Raw genomic sequence first — 17,034 nt, 5'->3', positions numbered from 1 at the left:
GCTTGGCTTGCAGGATACGAAGGAACACAATAAATTTTCAGTTTTTTGTGTGTTTTTTGAATGAATGGATGCTTGATAAAAAGAGAACTTGCATTTGCTTCCATAGGACACTCCACCCTCTCTCCCACCCTCAATCCTCAGGTACTTTCTGCGGCTTAGATTTCACCTGCTCATTTGGGATCCCAGGCCAGGCCTTCCGCCACATGAAGCCACACCAAGCTCAGCGGTGCTCACATGCCTTTAATCTAGAACTGCCTAGCCACACTCCATCACTACCCCAGGATGGTGGAGAGGGATAAAGATGTATGGTCAGGTAGGCCGCGCCAGCTCTGAGTCCAAGAGGGAAGACCTAGGTCAGGCTGGGGCCTGGGCAGGGGGCTCCTGGCCCCAGGCAATGAGGGAGTTGCTGGCCTGAGCAAGCTCAGTGATGGACACCCGGCCCCGCTGTCGGATGAAGTTAGCCACAGCAGCCAGTTCCTCGGGGGTTATGTAGATGAACTTGCCCCGGTCGTCAATCACACCTGTGGGGACACACAGGTTGTGGGGCTGAGCCTTCTGGGCCCTCCTCATCTGGCCTGAGATGCCCTCCCACCCCTTCACAACTGGCTCCAAGCCCTCCAGGCCTGCCTGCCTGCTCGGCCTTTCCTGGCTGCATCCAATCCTGGCTAGGTGTCAAATCAGGCTTCCTTGCCTGTCCTGGTACCCTGAGCCATCCCTGGGTGGCACGTCCTCCTTCTAACAGTGTCCCCTGTTCAGTGTCCATCATTGCACACCGTTCCCCCCACCCTCGGTTATGATTCTGCCTCTACAACAAGTATCTGGAGCCCTCTGTGGTTAGACACTCCCCAAAGCCAAGGCCTATAGTGACTGATTCTCATCCTCTCACCTGTCAGAGTCCCCTCAGCCAGCAGGTCCTGAATGCGGTTTATGGTGTCCTGTGAGGAGAACAATTCTCAGAGTAGAGACGGGTGCTGCCATCCCCAGAAAAGGCACCTGCAACCTCCCTGCCACCACAGCCAAATCTCCTCCTCCCCACTCTCATGGCTGCTCCACCATCCAATGTGACTCTGCTTCTCCTCTGGAGGGTATCAGGGAAGAAGAGGCTGGGGCCCTGCAAGACCCCAAGAGAGGCACTTTTCCAACCCGGAGAGGAGCAGTGGTGACATTTGGCCATGAAGGCTGGTACAGCCTGTTTTCAAGAGTTGTCAAGGTAACTAGACTTGGGCTGCTTCCGTTACAGGGGTTGCTGGAGTGATAGGACTTTATTCTTTTCTCCTCTGCCTGTTCTTCCATCTAGCAGAAAGGCAGGGTTCTAGCTTGGAAAAATGCCCCTTGGATATTTAAAGAGAATGTGACTCCTCATTCATAAGATAAAAATATATTTGAAAATGCAAAAAACCCCACAACAACACAAAACAAAACACACACACACCAAAACCCCTGCAGGATTCTTGGGGTGCCAAGAGAGTCCTCCTCTCTACTCCCTCCTGGTTGGGGCAAGTAAAGGGGGCAACAAGACTCTCCATCTTTAGGGCAGGCCCCCTCTGACAGCCACACTCCACACAGCAGGCCATCCTCCAGGGCTTACCTGAGTCCGCAGGCCCACCTGGGAAGCCAGGTCTTCCAAGAGCACAACCTTGGACTGCTACAAAGAGAAAGAATAAAAGGAGGGAGGCTAAGTGGCCAAATCCCCCTCAATACACACTGAGGTTTGCATTCTGATCTGATTTGCTTTGGGTGCCTGGGTAACTGTATACTAGTAGATTCCTGTGGAAAAGCCTTAATCACCTCACACACTCACTCACACACTCTCCCAACCATGCATACACCGAGACACACACACTCATAACCTCTCCCTTTCCCCTGCTTGTGGAGAGGTATCTGCCTAAACCACCACCTGGCCCACAGGCTCCATCCTGGGCTGGGCACCAAACTGAGACACACACACGTGGGGAGTCAAGCACAGCTGCCACCTTCTCTGGTAGCCAGCTGCATCTTTTTTGACATCACAGACAGGTTGGAAGGGGAAGCACCATAAGGTGAAGGGATGGGGTGACAGTCACCAAAAACGATTTTAATTTTTAAAAAATATGTTTTTATTGATTTTAGAGAAAGAGAGAGGGAGAGAGAGATAGAAACATCGATTTGCTGCCTTTTGCAAGCCCCCTACTGTGAATCGAGCCTGCAACCCAGGTATGTGCCCTGGCTGCAATGGATCAGTGCACGGGACGATGTTCAACCAACTGAGCCACACTGGCCAGACCCAACCAAAAGCTATTTTAAAAACTATCTCCAGGACTATTTGCTGAGGACCTGCCAGGACAACACACAGAGAAGGTGTGGGAAATACAACGGTGACCAAAACATTGAACTCACAGACGGACAGGGGAGACAGGCAAGAATCTGGTCACACACACACACACACACACACACACACACACACACACACACACACACAGAATCTGGACAAGGAGAGAGCAGATAAAAGGGCGCAACAAGCCCTGGCTGGTTTGGCTCAGTGGATAGGGCATCAGCCTGTGGACTGAAGGGTCCCGGGTTCGATTCCGGTCAAGGGCACATGCCTGGGTTGTAGGCTCGATCCCCAGTACGAGGTGTGCAAAAGGCAGCCAATCAATGATTCTCTCTCATCATTAATGTTTTTATCTCTCCCTCACCCTTCCTCTCTGAAACCAATAAAAATAAGAAAAAAATTTTTTTTTCAAAAAAAGGCACAAGCAGGGGTCTCAGTAGAGGCAGTATGGCTCATTCCCACCTTGCCTTTGCTTACCCCTGCTATGCCCGGAGACCCCCACACTTCTCACCATCCTCTTCACACCGTCTGAGGCACTGGGCCCACCCTTAAAATAACTCTTGCTCACGTTCTCAGTACTTTCCACACCACAGCCATGTTCCACATGCTTCCCTCAAACCCTCAGCAGAGCCTTTAGTTCTGGGTGGGGTGGGGGTGTGCAGCTGAGAGTCCACTGCTGGGTCCTACCCATGCATCTGCCCCTGCCTCCCCCACAAACAGACAGCATATGATGCTAGAGAAGGCAGCCTTGTATGTTTCCGTGATTCTTTCATAGCAAACGAGCTGGGGGAGGAGTGACACAGTGACACCTCCCGGGCTGAGATGGCATGTGACTGTTCTAAATGCCAAACTGAATGTGCAAGCAGGAAGGCAAGCGAGCGGCAGTTGGACAGGGAACGGGCAAGCACAAGGTGACCTGGCCAGCTGGCCTCTACCTACAAAGCAGGGGGTGGGTGCTGGGTTCTCAGAGGCAGCTCAGAGTGGGAACACAAAGTCACCCCAGGTGGCCCCTGAGGTGCTGGGGCCAAAAGTCAGCTTGGAAAAATAAACCAACAAAAAACCTAGCCCTGGTCAGAAAGGAGAGTGGACCGATTGACAAAAACGAGTCAGACCTACGCCTCACATAACTATGCTGGCACAATAATGTGCCACCAGTTCTGACACACTAAGAGAACAGGGCTCACCCCCTTGGAGCCAGGAGGGTGGGATGGGAGGGCTGGATTCTGAAAGGCCTCCTTCTCCCTGCGGACAGAATCTCTGGGACAATCAGCACAGGCTGGAAAGACCTCTAAAGTCCAGAAGAGTCTGGAGATCCACCAGAAGGTGGTTCCTCCGGAGCCATGGAAAGTGAGGGCTGGAACTGCCGGGGCTTTTCTCAGGTCTCTGTAGAGGACAGGGCGAGCTAAAGCTGATGGAGGGCTTCCTGGAGGAAGGACACAGGGCCACGGTGCTGCCCACTGGGTAGATGGGGACAGAAAGCTCCAAACGGCAGCAGGGAAGTGTGAGAGATGTCCTGCCCAGGCTGCAGCCCTCACTCACGTGTGCCAGGGTGGAGAATGGGCCCATCGGAGGGGAATGGGCACAGCCTGAGGGAGCTTTCTTCCTCTAGGGAAACCCCAGCCCCCAGCTGCTGGGAGGCATCTAAACCCTGCTCTCTTTCAGGAGGTGGGGGAGGATTATGCAAGCCCTGTTCCTTGGCACCCCCAAGTCCCACCCCCACCCCCGCTCCCTCTGTACTCTATCCCTCAGCCGCCTCTGCTTCTCTGAGCTGCTCTTGAAAACCTCTCACATCCTTCATGGGAGAGAAGTTGCTTAGCAGCAAAGCAGAGCAGGACAGTGCATATGCTTATGCAACCCAGAGCAGCACCTGGGTGGCCTGTGCATGGAAGGGGACATGCCTGCCACCCTGCCCTAGATTCCAAAGGAAGCAGCATCATTTTCACCCCCAAGACCCAAGTTCCAGGTCAGGAGCACATGGCAGGGATGCTTGTTTCAAGTCAGTGGAGACTCTGGGTGACAAACTGACAGAAAACACACATAAAGAAACTTGAAAATACAGTGACTCACTGAGCACGGGGTCTGAAGAGCAGGGAAACTGTCAAACCCTGAGTGTGAGGAAGCGATCAAAGGCTCATGCCTCCCACACAGACCCAGGTCCTTCTCCACCTTCGGGGTCAGAGAAGAGACACACCTGGCCATGACCCTGGCAGCTCAGCCCCTCTCGATTCTACTGCCCACACTTGCATGAGCTTGAAACTCCTACAGCCCCCACTTGGATCTGTTCCGTCTAGGTCTTGAGAACACACATCACACACACACACACACACACACACACACACACACACACACACACACACACGGCAGGAAGCTGACACCATGCTCTGCTCTTTGGCTTCTTACCTTAATGTAGTTGATGAACTCTGTCAGGAAGCTGTGGGACTAAAGGGGGAGAGAAACCAGAGTGAGTGTTGCCCTTGCAGAGGCTGCAGGGGCTTACCCACCTGCCCACCTGAGTGCCACCTGCCTGTGTGCTTGCTTGTGTGCCCGCCCAACCACCTGCATGTGCCACCCACCTTCGCCAGCAGCACAGCCTCCCGCAGGGAGGGTTTTGGAAGCACCACCTCTCCTGAGCACAAGGCCTCTCGCTGCTAGAGCCTGGTGGTCAGCATGCCCACCCATCTCTCACTGCCTAACTGGGAGGCAGGTGAGGAGCAGCAGGGTGTCTGGGATGCGATGGCCAGCCCTGGGTCTGCCACAGGCCTGCCTTGGTGGGGGGAGGGAGGGTTTCGAAGGAGTGGCAGGCCCACCTGTTCCTCCGTCATGGTCTCGCCCACGCCCTCCTCCTCCACCACGAAGGCCTCCTTCAGTTTCAGGTACTCCTCATGCTCCCGCTGGGCCTGCTCCTCCCGGGCTTTCCTCTCCTCCTCCTCCTGTGGACACAGAGTGGGCAAGAGTCAGGTATTTGGGCACAGGTGCCCACCCCATCCCTGTTCTGGTCCTTGCTGCCCCCACAGGGCACCAGTCATACTGCTCAGCCCTCTCTTAGGGACAGAGCTCCTTCAAGATCCCGATCCCTCTGGCCTCATGTTGAACAGAAGACAGAGGCCCCTCTTGTCCTAGTTCTATGACCCCTCCCACAATATTCTCCCATCACCCTCTCCCTCTGTTCCTGTCATGTTCAAACAAACTCCTAAGGCTTCATATCCTCACCATACATTCACACTCCGGCCCACTCTATCTGGCTTCTGTGTACCCAGCTCCTCTGAAACAACTCCTGCTACCATCCCGCCCATGCTCTTAATCCCACCAAACCCAAAGGACAACCATGTCTTTGGGACAAAGGACAATCGTGTCTTCTCAGTGGTACTGGGCAGAGCTGACCACTCCCTCTCTCTTCCCTTGGCTTCCAGATCCCACCTCTCCTGTACTTCCTCCTGCTCCTCGGGCCATTCTTTCCGCCTCCTCCCTTTTCCCTTCTTTCTCCATGCCCAATAACCATTTTCGTGCCAGTGGCTGCCACAGTTGTATCCCTGCCCAAATCTCTACTCCCAAGCACATGACTGCCCACATGACACACTCATTGGGCTGTCACACTAGCACCTCAAATTGAATTGTGCTCTAGAAGGACCCTGTGATCTATTCCCCACACGTCTGATCCTCCTCCTGAGTCCCTGGCTCAGTGCGTCAGTCAGAAATGAGGTCCCATCTCCACTGGCCAGTGGCCCCAGTCAGAAATGAGGTCCCATCTCCACTTAACTTCCAGAAAGCATCTCAGTCCATCCATCATCACCATCACCACCATCACCTAGTACAACAACCTCCCCACAACCTAATCCATTTCCTAGAGCTCTCAGAAAGATCTTTTCAAAACTCGAAGCTCAAGCGGGGACAGGAAATATCCTGATGAGCCTGGAGCACCCTCCAGTGCCAAAAGTAAGAAAACAATGAGAGTATGTCAAAGGTATACAGCAGCCAACTGAAAGAATGGCCAACACTGGAACAATCGCAGCAATAAAATAGATAAAATAGTATTGGATTACAAGACAAAGTACAAAATAAATTGTCATAAGTCCATGTAGGTAAAAATAAACAGTTGAGCATACAGACAGAGAAGAAAAGATAAATCTCCCTTACAAAAGAATTCCAAATACTTTTTTTTAAAAAAAATGGAATGCTTCACGAATTTGTGTGTCATCCTTGCTAATCTTCTCTGTATCATTCCAATTTTACTAGTAGTATATGTGCTGCCAAAGCAAGCACTCCTAATACTTTTTGGAGATGCTCTCTAAATGAGGCTGGGCATAAATCCCTACCCCTTAAGGGTGGCCTGTGCACAGTGACTTGTTTATGAAGAAGTATGGGAAGGAAAGAGTAACATTACAGTGGAGAAATTTTGTTTCTTAAATTCTAACTCTTCCTAAGAGCTTTCTTTTTTTTCTCTTTTTTTAAAAATATATTTTATTGATTTTTTTACAGAGAGGAAGAGAGAGGGATAGAGAGTTAGAAACATCGATGAGAGAGAAACATCGATCAGCTGCCTCTTGCACACCCTCTACTGGGGATGTGCCCGCAACCAAGGTACATGCCCTTGACCGGAATCGAACCTGGGACCCTTGAGTCCGCAGGCCAATGCTCTATCCACTGAGCCAAACCGGTTTCGGCAGAGCTTTCTTTCTTTTTTTTTTTTTAATATATTTTATTGATTTTTTACAGAGAGGAATAGAGAGGGATAGAGAGTTAGAAACATCGATGAGAGAGAAACATCGATCAGCTGCCTCTTGTACACCCCCTACTGGGGATGTGCCTGCAACCAAGGTACATGCCCTTGACCGGAATCGAACCTGGGACCCTTGAGTCCGCAGGCTGACGCTCTATCCACTGAGCCAAACCGGTTTCGGCAGAGCTTTCTTTTTTTTAAAATGTTTTTATTGGTTTTTAGAGAGAGAGCAAGAGAGAGGGAGAGAGGGATAGAAACATCGATGAGAGAGAAGCATCATTGATTGGCTGTCTCCTGCACATCCCCTACTGGGTATCGTGACCAGGAATTGAATCAGTGACCTCTTGGTTCATGGGTCAACGCTCATCTACTGAGACATAGCGGCTGGGCTACAGTGGAGAAATTTGACAAAACCCCAGCCAGGTGATCTAGGTTAACATCACTAGTGACCCGTCAAGTTGATAACATGTACCAATGATATGTTGTGTTGAAGATGGCACTTCGCCTGTGGTCTTCCTGCCAGAAACCCATAACCTCAGTCTAACCATGAGAAAAACATCAGCCAATGCAAATTGAGGAACACTGTACAAAATACTTTCCCAGCACTCTTCAAACAATCGAGTTAATCAAAAGCAAGGAAAGTCTGCCCTAGCCGGCTTGGCTCAGTGGATAGAGCATCAGCCTGTGGACTGAAGGGCCCCAGGTTTGATTCCGGCCAAGGGCACATGCCTAGGTTGCGAGATTGATCCCCAGTAGGGGGTGTGCAGGAGGCAGTCGATCAATGATTCTCTCTCATCATTGATGTTTCTATCTCTCTCTCCTTTTCCCTTCCTCTCTGAAATCAATAAAGAAATAAAAAAATAAAATAAAAAAAGCAAGGAAAGTCTGAGAAATTGTCACAACCCAGAAGAGCCTAAGAAGATAGGACAACGAAGTGTAATGTGGCATTTGGATGTGATCCTGGAAACGAAAAAAGGCACTGGAGGAAAACGAATAAAGTCTGAATAATGTGCGAGGTTTAGTTAATAATAATACATCCATATTAGTTGTGAGAAATAGGCCACAATAGGTAAGATGTCAATAATGGGAAACTGAGTGAAGGAGGGAAGAGCCCCAGGACATTGAAGGTGCATTAGCCAGAGTCAATACTTACAAAGGTGAAAAACCCTCTCTGCTAATGCCTCCCTCTGCTGTGTTCCGGTCCCTTCACTACAGCACCCACAGGCAGGCTTTTCTGCCATCCTGAACAATGAAGCCAGTCAGAACCTGAAGGCACAAAGCTATGGGGTCTTCCCAGCTGGGGCAGCCCTGGCTCTTACCCTATATCACAGCACGTCTTTGTGATAGTCTTTTTCTTGGGTACCTGGTTCTCAGAAGGAAGAAAGCATCTGGCAAACAAATGGTCATTAACAACCTTTATTGCTGTGGCCCCCATCCCTGAGCATCTCTTCTATGCCAGGCCCTAAACAGGACCTGGCTCAGGCAGGGTCCACCATCTCTCACAGTGACCTGTAACAGCCTCAAGGCCCTCAGGATCTAGACACCCCCACCCTTACCTCTTTGACCCCTCTCCTTGCTTACCCTGCTCTAGCCACTCTCACCACCTGAATGTTCTTCAAGTATTCCAGATATGATCGATACAACACAGGCATAAAAATTCCCATCTCAGGCTCTGCTTTTCAGCAGTACCTTTACACAGACTGCACCTAGAACCCAGGGCCAAGTAAACCCGGGCCTGCCCCTGCACCTGGTCTATGGCCAATCTTCTGGGTTGGAGGAGTTGGGGAGCTGCATGGGAAACAAGGATGCCTAGTCAGGTGTCAAGAGTCAGGATCTGGGGTCGGCCTCACCTTCTGTTTCTCTTCCAGCCGAAGTCGCTCCTCCTCCTTCTTCCACTCTGCCTCACGCTGGGACTCAAGGCGTTTCCGCTCCTCACGCTCAGCTTCCTCTGCCTGGAGAGAGGTCTTCATAGGGGCACATCCCCACCCCTGGCTAGAGGTTGCCCACCTCCCAAACAGGCCAGGGTAGGCAATGCTTGGGCCAGGCCACAGACCAAAGCTGCAGGAGACAAAACCAGGCAAGCAGCAACCACCAGCCCAGCATGCAAAGATCCTCAAAGGAAGGGTCCACCATAGGGAACAGGGAAGGCAGGGCCCTTTCCCCTTCCCAGAGCTGCACCCCGCCCCTCCTGCTTGCCTCTCGCTGGGCTTTTCGTGCTTGTTTCTCCTCCAGTTTCCGTAGTTTCTTGGCTCCAATTTTCCCTGACAGGTGAGTTTCCACTGGCTTCTCACTGTCTTCTTCCTCGTGGGCTAAGCGTGGTTAGAGACACTTCAGGTCCTGGCTAGAGAGGACTGATGATGGATCCACTCCACCCCTTGTCCCTGTCCCTCTCACCCACCTGCAAGTCACTAGCCCAGCTCTGCCCTCCAGAGGCATCTGCCATGAATGCAGAAATTTAAACTCCGGGTGTACTAGTACGTGTATTAGGGGTGGTGGTAGGGTGTGGGACCAGAGGGCAAGGGAAGAGATAACTTTAGATGCTGCACAGCCATAGAGGGAGACACCAGGTTCTAATATCTGAATGCCTGCAAATCACAGGCAGGACTGTCTGGGCTTGCAGTTCTGTTTCCTGTCTCTGAGCCAAAGCTCCAGGGAAGGATGTCCCAGGGGAAATTTATCCCCATCCCCCTCTCCCTCCCATCTCAAATCTCAAATCATCTTCACTGTAGTCAGGAACTGCTGAGGGTTCTGGGCTCAGCCCCTGGCCAGGGTTATTTATCCCTTTGATCCACCAGATCCAACGCAAAAAGACAGCCCAAACCCCAGGATTACCCCAGGGGCAAAGGCCCTGAAAGTTAAAGACTCGCTGATTCCTGAGTAGCAAGGATGTTTGACTCCAAGTCTGAGACAGGAGGAATGGTGCAACAGAGGGCCTCTTATTTGCACTCAAGGGGCTAATTTCCAAAGGTACAAGGGCAAAAGCCCCAAATGCTTCCTCCTCAGTCTCAAGCCAGCTATGGAGCACTGGAAAGGGATATTCTTTTACATAATCCTAAGGACTCTCTGTTGGTCTCCCAGCACCAGGGATATAGAGGCTCCTGACAAAAGAATATCTGTCCTCAAACTCTTCTCAGGTTATGGGTGACTCTACTCCAGGAACTGCAGAAGCTCTTAGCCAGGAACTCCGGCTCTGGGGTGAGGCCCTCAGGGAATGAATATGCCCACACCAGGAAGGCTGCTGGAATATAAGGAATGGACTGAGAAACTCTTGTGGTCAATCTAAAGATCCCTGCCCTCCTGCTTGGACACTGAGAACCAAGGTGAAGGAAGAGGGGGTTGGCCCAATGAAATAAGGGTCAGGATCCAGAACTTTTGGTCCCTAGGACTGAAGGCCAAGTCCAAGTCTGGCCACACTCCATCCTATGGCTCCACACCCTATCCTTCTACCCACACTCCATCCTATGGCTCCACACCCTATCCTTCTACCCAGCTTTTGGAGTCCTCTCTTCCCCTGAACCAGTTCCCTTCCCCTACAGGCTGTGGCCCCACTCACCTGGGATGACAGCCTCATCCTCATTCTCATCCACCTCCAACCTGGCCACCCGCTGGGCTTGACGTTGGGCCTGCAGGCGGCTGCCCAGGTCCCTGCGACGCCGGGGTCTAGCCCCAACCCTCTGCTCCTCAGGCGGGGCCACTCGGCCTGCTATTACTGGCTCTTCTCCATTGTGCAGTGGCTCTTGGCCGGCTGTAGGAAGAGAGGAACCATAATGCTGTCGGCACCCCAACCCACCTAATGGCTGGGGAGCAACATCCCAAAAGTCTCATCCCCCTCAACTCAACTTCCTCCAGGCTCCTAATACCCAGAGCACAAATCCCAACTTTTCAGACCATTGAGACAGTTACAACCCAGACCCACACCTTGGTCTATGAGCAAGACCACCCTTTGCCTCTTGCCTGTGTTAATACCTTTCCCCTCAAGGTCCCACCTTTCCAGCTGGCCCATCAGATTACCACCCTGATGGAGCAAGATGGAGCTGAAGCTCTACCTCCTCCAGGAAGCCCACCTTGACCCATCCAGACCTCACCCGAATGCCCCTTGCAGGACTGCATTTATTTCTTGCATAACACCACCTAAACGCCATGGTTTTATCTGGCATCTCAACCAGAGAGCCCACTTGGGGGCTGTCTTTCCTTCCAGGAAGATTTGTGGGCTATCTGCCTTACCTCAGCTTCTCTCCCCTGCCATTGGAGCATACAGGTGCTCCGAGTAGCTTGTGGGCCAGAGAAGGGGAGAGACATTATACACAAAGCCATATGCGGACAAGGGGTGGGGTGAGGAATGAAGGATGTATCTGTTCTATACCCTGGACATGATATTCGGATCGGAGTGCAGAACAGGGAGGAGGGTGCATGGGTGTCTTTTGGAGAGGTAAAAGAGAGAACTTCAGGCAGTTCTCTGAGTTGCCTCGTGTTCTCTCCAGCTGGTGGGTAGGCAGAAAACACTCAGGTGCCCACTTCTTGGCATCCGCTCCGGAGCCAGCTTTGGAGGAAACTCCTGCGGCCTCAACTACGGGCGCAGAGGGGGATGGCTCCAATGAGAGATGGCAGTGTGGTCGGCCAGGGCCCAACCCCTCTGGGTCAGTAGATCTGGAGTGCCTGGGGCCGGGAGAACCGTGTATAACGCTGCCATCCCGACAGCGGGTTCCAGCACTGCGGTTCTCAGCGGATCGCGTACGTCTACGTTAGCGCAGGAGCAGCCTGACGCCGGGCGGGCGCTGCGGCCGCCCCGCCGGCGTGCAGACGCATGCGCAGGAGCCGCGGCGCGACGGCTTACCAAGGCTCAGGAGGCCGGAAACGCGGCCCCACCGGCCCTGGCGCGGCGACATCTCCTACCTGCTGCCGCTCCGCCTTGTCTGCGAGTCAGGAAGAAGATAAGGCCGACCAGCAGAGCCGCCGCCACCAGGTACACCACGGGGGCCACCATGTCAAGGGCTTCCTGTGCGGGGCTAGCGCGTCCACCCGGCGGCCCGGGATCTCCCAGGCCCCGCCCAACCCTTACATGCCCCGCCCCTTCCCATCCTAGACTCCGCCCACCACTCTGGTCCCGCCCAGGCCGCAGGTTTCACCAAGAGACCATACTTTTTTATTTTAAAACTAGAGGGCTGGTGCACAAATTCGTGCTCGTGTGGGGTCTCTGGGCCTGGCTGGTGATGGGGGTCAATCTGGGCATCTCGCCCAGTCCCAATGGGGGTCAGCCGGCCTGGGGGAGGGACCCCAGGAGGTCGGCTGTGGGAGTGCACTGACCACCATGGGGCAGCTCCTGTGTTGAGCATCTGCCCCCTGGTTGTCAGTGCACGTCATAGCGACCAGTGGACCAGTCGCTTAGGCTTTTGTATATATAGAAGGTGAATTTTGAAAAGGTGCTTGGAGTAGTACCTGATATTTCATAGGGGCTCCAAAAGTGCTGGTTATTATTAGTCTCATGGGTTATATACCACAGTAAGATAGATAGATAGATAGAATGACTTTTGGGGGCATAAAAAAGATTAAGTGTAAATTATTGCAAACATAATGTGCAGAGTGATGACATTAATATATGTTTTTATTTTTTAAAAATATATTTTATTGATTTTTTACAGAGAGGAAGAGAGAGGGATAGAGAGTTAGAAACATCGATGAGAGAGACACTGATTCAGCTGCCTCCTGCACACCCCCTACTGGGGATGTGCCTGCAACCAAGGTACATGCCCTTGACCGGAATCGAACCTGGGACCTTTCAGTCCGCAGGCTGACACTCTAGCCACTGAGCCAAACCGGTTAGGGCTAATATATGTTTTTAAAGCACTAAACAATACCGTATAGTGTTTATGGAAACATACTATGTGGAAAAAGTACAAAAACATATTTAGGAATAATACATACAAACTTCAGCATGGTGATTACTTTTGGGGAGGGAAGAAGATGGATGAGATTAAAGGCAGAACTGTGCCTGTATCTGTAACATTTGATTTCGTTGAAAGGGTGAGGGGGAGAGACCAAATCTTCCATTTAAATAATGATTTACTTTTGTACTCAGACCTTCCAATTTTAGACCAATTTTAAAATAAAATTAGCTTTATTAGGTTGTACAAAAATTAATGATGCAGTTTTCCATAGTGAGCTCTTGGAAATTAAACACCCACAGGGAATTTAAATTCCCCTTTAATTCTTAACAATTTATAGAGAAAATGGGACAAGTTATACCTTGATAAAGTTGTTTAAAAAAAAAACCCTGGGGGCTCTGGGCTGGTAACTCAAAACATTGACCCAATACACCAACGTTGTGGGTTCAATCCCTGGCTAGAGCACATATAAGAATCAACTAATGAATGAATAAATAAGTGGAACAACAAGTCGATGTTTCTCTCTCTCTCTCTCTTTCCTCCTTCCTTTTTCTTTCTCAAAATCATACATTGTTTAAAGATTTAAGGAAAAAACACAACTGGGGACAGGCTCTTTCCAGTGGCACCAAGCTCTCTCTCAGGACAACTGGCATAAGTGCCACAAGACTGGGCACAAGAGAAATCCCTACCACAAGAAGCGAAAATATGAGCTGGGACATCCTGCTGCCAACACTAAGATTCCCCACACTACCCGCCCCCCCTCCGCATACATACAGTCTGTGTGTAGGGGAGGCAACAAGAAATACCATGCCTTGAAGCTGGGCATGGGCAACTTCTCCTGGGGCTCAGAGTGTTGTGTGCACAAAACAAGGATTATTGATGTCTACAATGCACCCAACAACAAACTGGTCTGTACCAAGACTCCAGTAAAGAACTGCATCATGCTTGTTGACAGCACACCCTACTGACAGTGGTACCAGTCCCACTATGCACTGCCCCCTGGGCTGCAAGAAGGGGGCCAAGCTCACTTGTGAGGAGGAAGAGATTTTAAACAAACTAACAAAAATCAAAAGTTAAGCCCTAGCCAGTTTGGCTCAGGCCCTGGTCTGGGCTCCTGTGGGAGGCAACCAATTGATGTGTTTCTCTCACATGGATGTTTCTCTTTGTCTTTCCCTCTCTCTTCTACTCTCCCTAAAAATCAATGGACAAATATCCTCAGGTGAGGATTAACAACAACAATAAGTCAGAAGAAATATGATGTTGAAGGGGATGTGCCTGCAACCAAGGAATGCCAAAATCAGTAGCCTCCTAGAGGAGCAGTTCCAGCAGGGCAAATTTCTTTATATATATATATGATTGATTTTGGAGAGGGAGAGATAGAAACATTAATGATGAGAGAGAATAATTGATCAGCTGCCTCCTGTGCCCCTACCAGGGATTGAGCCTGCAACTCAGGCATGTGCCCTGACCGGGAATTGAACCTGGTTCATAGACTGATGGTCAACCACAAGCCACTCCCAGCCAGGCAGGGCAAGTTTCTTGTATGCATCGCTTCAAGACCAGACCAGCGAGGCTGAGCAGAAGGTTATGTGCTCAGGGGCAAGGAGCTGGAGTTATAGCTGAAGAAAATCAAGGCCTGCCCTGACTGGTTTGGCTCAGTGGATAGAGCGTCGGCCTGTGGACTGAGAGGATTCCGGTCAAGGGCATGTACCTTGGTTGCAGGCACATCCCCAGTAGGAGATGTGCAGGAGGCAGCTGGTCGATGTTTCTCTCTCATCGATGTTTCTAACTCTCTATCCCTCTCCCTTCCTCTCTGTAAGAAATCAATAAAATATATTTTTTTTTAAAGAAAGAAAATCAAGGCCTAAGAAGGCAAATAAATCCTCTTCTCTCTTATCTTAACTCCTGTATTAAAGGTGCTTATTCCAAAAAACTAGGGACAGGATGTAATCTCAAGATTTTTTAGAAAGCAAATAACTCCTGGGAATTTGTTATTAGACTATGAAGCCTTTTGTGTGTGTGATAATATAAAGATCCCAGGACCAATGGTGTGTATTCATTGTTGGTGGTGGTAGTTTTGAAAAAATATGACATGTTAACTTCCAATAAGTGGAAATTATTGCAAATGGTTATGTGCAGTGTAACAACATTTATATATATATTTTTTTAATCCTCACCTGAGGAGTGAGGATATTTTTTCCACTGATTTTTTTTCCTTTTTTTAGAGAGAGTGGAAGACGGAGGGCGGGGCGGCGAGAGGGAAAAAGCAGAGAGAGAGAAACACCAATGTGACAGAGACATATCGATTGGTTGCCTCCCACACACCCCTGCGGGGAAGGGGGAGAGCAGGGAACCTGACCTGCAACACAGGTATATGCCTTTGACCAGGAATTGAGAGCTCAGTACACAGGCCAAGTCTCTAACCACTGAACAATGCCAGCCAGGGCTATGTATGTTTTAAAAGTACTAAACAATACCACATTATTAAATTGGAATGGTGGAATCTTGAGCATCAATTTTATTATGTTCTGTAAGTTTGGAATATTTCATAATTTACATTTTAAAATTAAAATTTCAACAAGCTGAAATGGGCAGGAGAGATTTTATAAAAATACCTAATGTTGCCCAGCTGGCATGGCTCGCTAAGTGGTTGAGTGTCGACCTATGAATCAGAAGGTCAAGGTTGGATTCAATTTCCAGGCTCGATCCCCAGTAGGGGGCGTGAAGGAGACAGCTGATCAATGATTCATCATTGATATTTCTATCTCTCCCTTCCTCTCTGAAATCAATAAAAATATATATATTTTTAAAAAGCTAATGTAAAAAAAATAAAAATAAATAAAAAGCTAATGTCGGCAATTGTTAAAGTTGGGTGATGGGTATATAGGGGCTCATTATTCTGCTTTTTCCTTCTGTTTTGTAAGTTTGACATTTTTGTATAAGTGTGAAATTTTCCACAATAAAAAGTTTTATTAAAAAGTAAAAATTAAGACTAAACATTTTCATAATTTGCATGTGCTCAGAAGTTGCCTGGAAGGGCAAAACAACAAACTGTCAGTAGAGATAACCCTTCCTTGTTGCCTCAACTAGATATGTTTATAGCTTTCATTTGCAGTTCTCAGGTTCTCAGAGTCCTGGACCCCAGTCATGTCTCTTAAGATTTGTGGGCACACAGGAGGGGTGGAAAATGGCAGGGAGAGCTATCTTCCTGGTTCACAACAGCATTGGACTCATGACTGTAGCACTGGGGTGAAAAGGAAGGGACTGATTCCAGAACTATTTCAGAGGTAGAATTGATAGGACCTGACAAGCTTTTTTGAGGGCAAGAATCCTCCTCCTCTGCTTAACTGGATTTCCCCAATCAAGGAGAGTGCAAATTCTACTGAGATTTCCAGTCATATTCCTTGTTAAAGGGGGTAAAAAATTCACACATTGTAATTCTAGCATAATCTAATGAATGATTGACAGATTATCTTTCCATTCTTTTTCTTTTTAAAATTTATTGATTTATTGGTTGCTTCTTTTATGTGCCCTGACCAGGGATTGGACCCACAACCTTGGCTTATCAGGGCAACACTCTTACGAACTGAGCTACCTGGCCAGGGCTCTCTTTATAGGTAGACTCATCAGTTAAGTGAACTAATCAATACATTTCTTTTTTTGTTTTACCTAAGCCGGTTTTCTGACCCTTGCAACCAAGAGTCTGACTAAAGATCACACATACACAAACTTTGGTATACAATTTTTTGTATTCACATACCTCCTCCCTCTCCTCAAGCTCTTGAGCTCCAAAGCCTTCAGATTTAGAGTGAGGTCTATCTAAAGTGAATATCCACTCACAATATTCCCTGCTATTAACCCTTTGTGAGCTCCTACAGCTTGCTGTGACTGATCAGCCTCCCCAAACAAGGTGGTTCTCTCAGCCTCCAGCACTCCCAGGGTCCTTGCACTGACATAGCACATGGTTCTTGTCTGTAGTACACAAGGTGTCTGTGCCCAGGCCCTGGCAAGCTCCTCTTAGCCTAAGTTTTCAACAGCCAGGAGGTCAGCTTTGATCAGGGAAACCTCATCTATGACTTCATGAAGAAGGAAGATAGATGACATAGCAGGAGGGCTACCCACTT

General features: G+C 49.6%; 1 protein-coding gene and 2 pseudogenes across 1 annotated transcript; 1 reads left to right on the top strand and 2 right to left on the bottom strand.

The window, feature by feature from the left end:
• Positions 1-220: 220 nt before the first annotated feature.
• Positions 221-12,085, bottom strand: DDRGK1 (DDRGK domain containing 1). The gene is made up of 9 exons (XM_008141030.3): positions 11,922-12,085; positions 10,582-10,773; positions 9,225-9,337; positions 8,879-8,980; positions 5,119-5,241; positions 4,712-4,750; positions 1,589-1,645; positions 887-935; positions 221-521 (listed from the first exon to the last, which is right to left on the bottom strand). Exons 1-9 carry the CDS (start codon positions 12,010-12,012, stop codon positions 355-357), a joined length of 933 nt encoding a protein of 310 aa, XP_008139252.1. The 5' UTR covers positions 12,013-12,085; the 3' UTR covers positions 221-354.
• LOC114231453 (U6 spliceosomal RNA) lies at positions 6,472-6,571 on the bottom strand (annotated as a pseudogene).
• Positions 12,086-12,238: 153 nt separating the features above from the next.
• LOC129150945 (40S ribosomal protein S8-like) lies at positions 12,239-17,011 on the top strand (annotated as a pseudogene).
• The last annotated feature ends 23 nt before the right edge of the window (positions 17,012-17,034 follow it).

Source organism: Eptesicus fuscus, chromosome 12, assembly GCF_027574615.1.
Source record: "Eptesicus fuscus isolate TK198812 chromosome 12, DD_ASM_mEF_20220401, whole genome shotgun sequence".
In the NCBI taxonomy this organism is placed as follows: domain Eukaryota; kingdom Metazoa; phylum Chordata; class Mammalia; order Chiroptera; family Vespertilionidae; genus Eptesicus; species Eptesicus fuscus.
This window is presented reverse-complemented; position numbering and strand designations above follow the sequence as displayed.

Excerpts from the sequence above, each read along its gene's own strand:
- DDRGK1 (XM_008141030.3), bottom strand. The coding sequence starts at position 12,012 with ATGGTGGCCCCCGTGGTGTACCTGGTGGCGGCGGCTCTGCTGGTCGGC. Across the intron at positions 8,981-9,224 it reads CACGAAAAGCCCAGCGAGAG|GCAGAGGAAGCTGAGCGTGA; the intron begins GCAAGCAGGAGG and ends ACCTCTCTCCAG. Across the intron at positions 522-886 it reads GGCTGAGGGGACTCTGACAG|GTGTGATTGACGACCGGGGC; the intron begins GTGAGAGGATGA and ends GTGTCCCCACAG.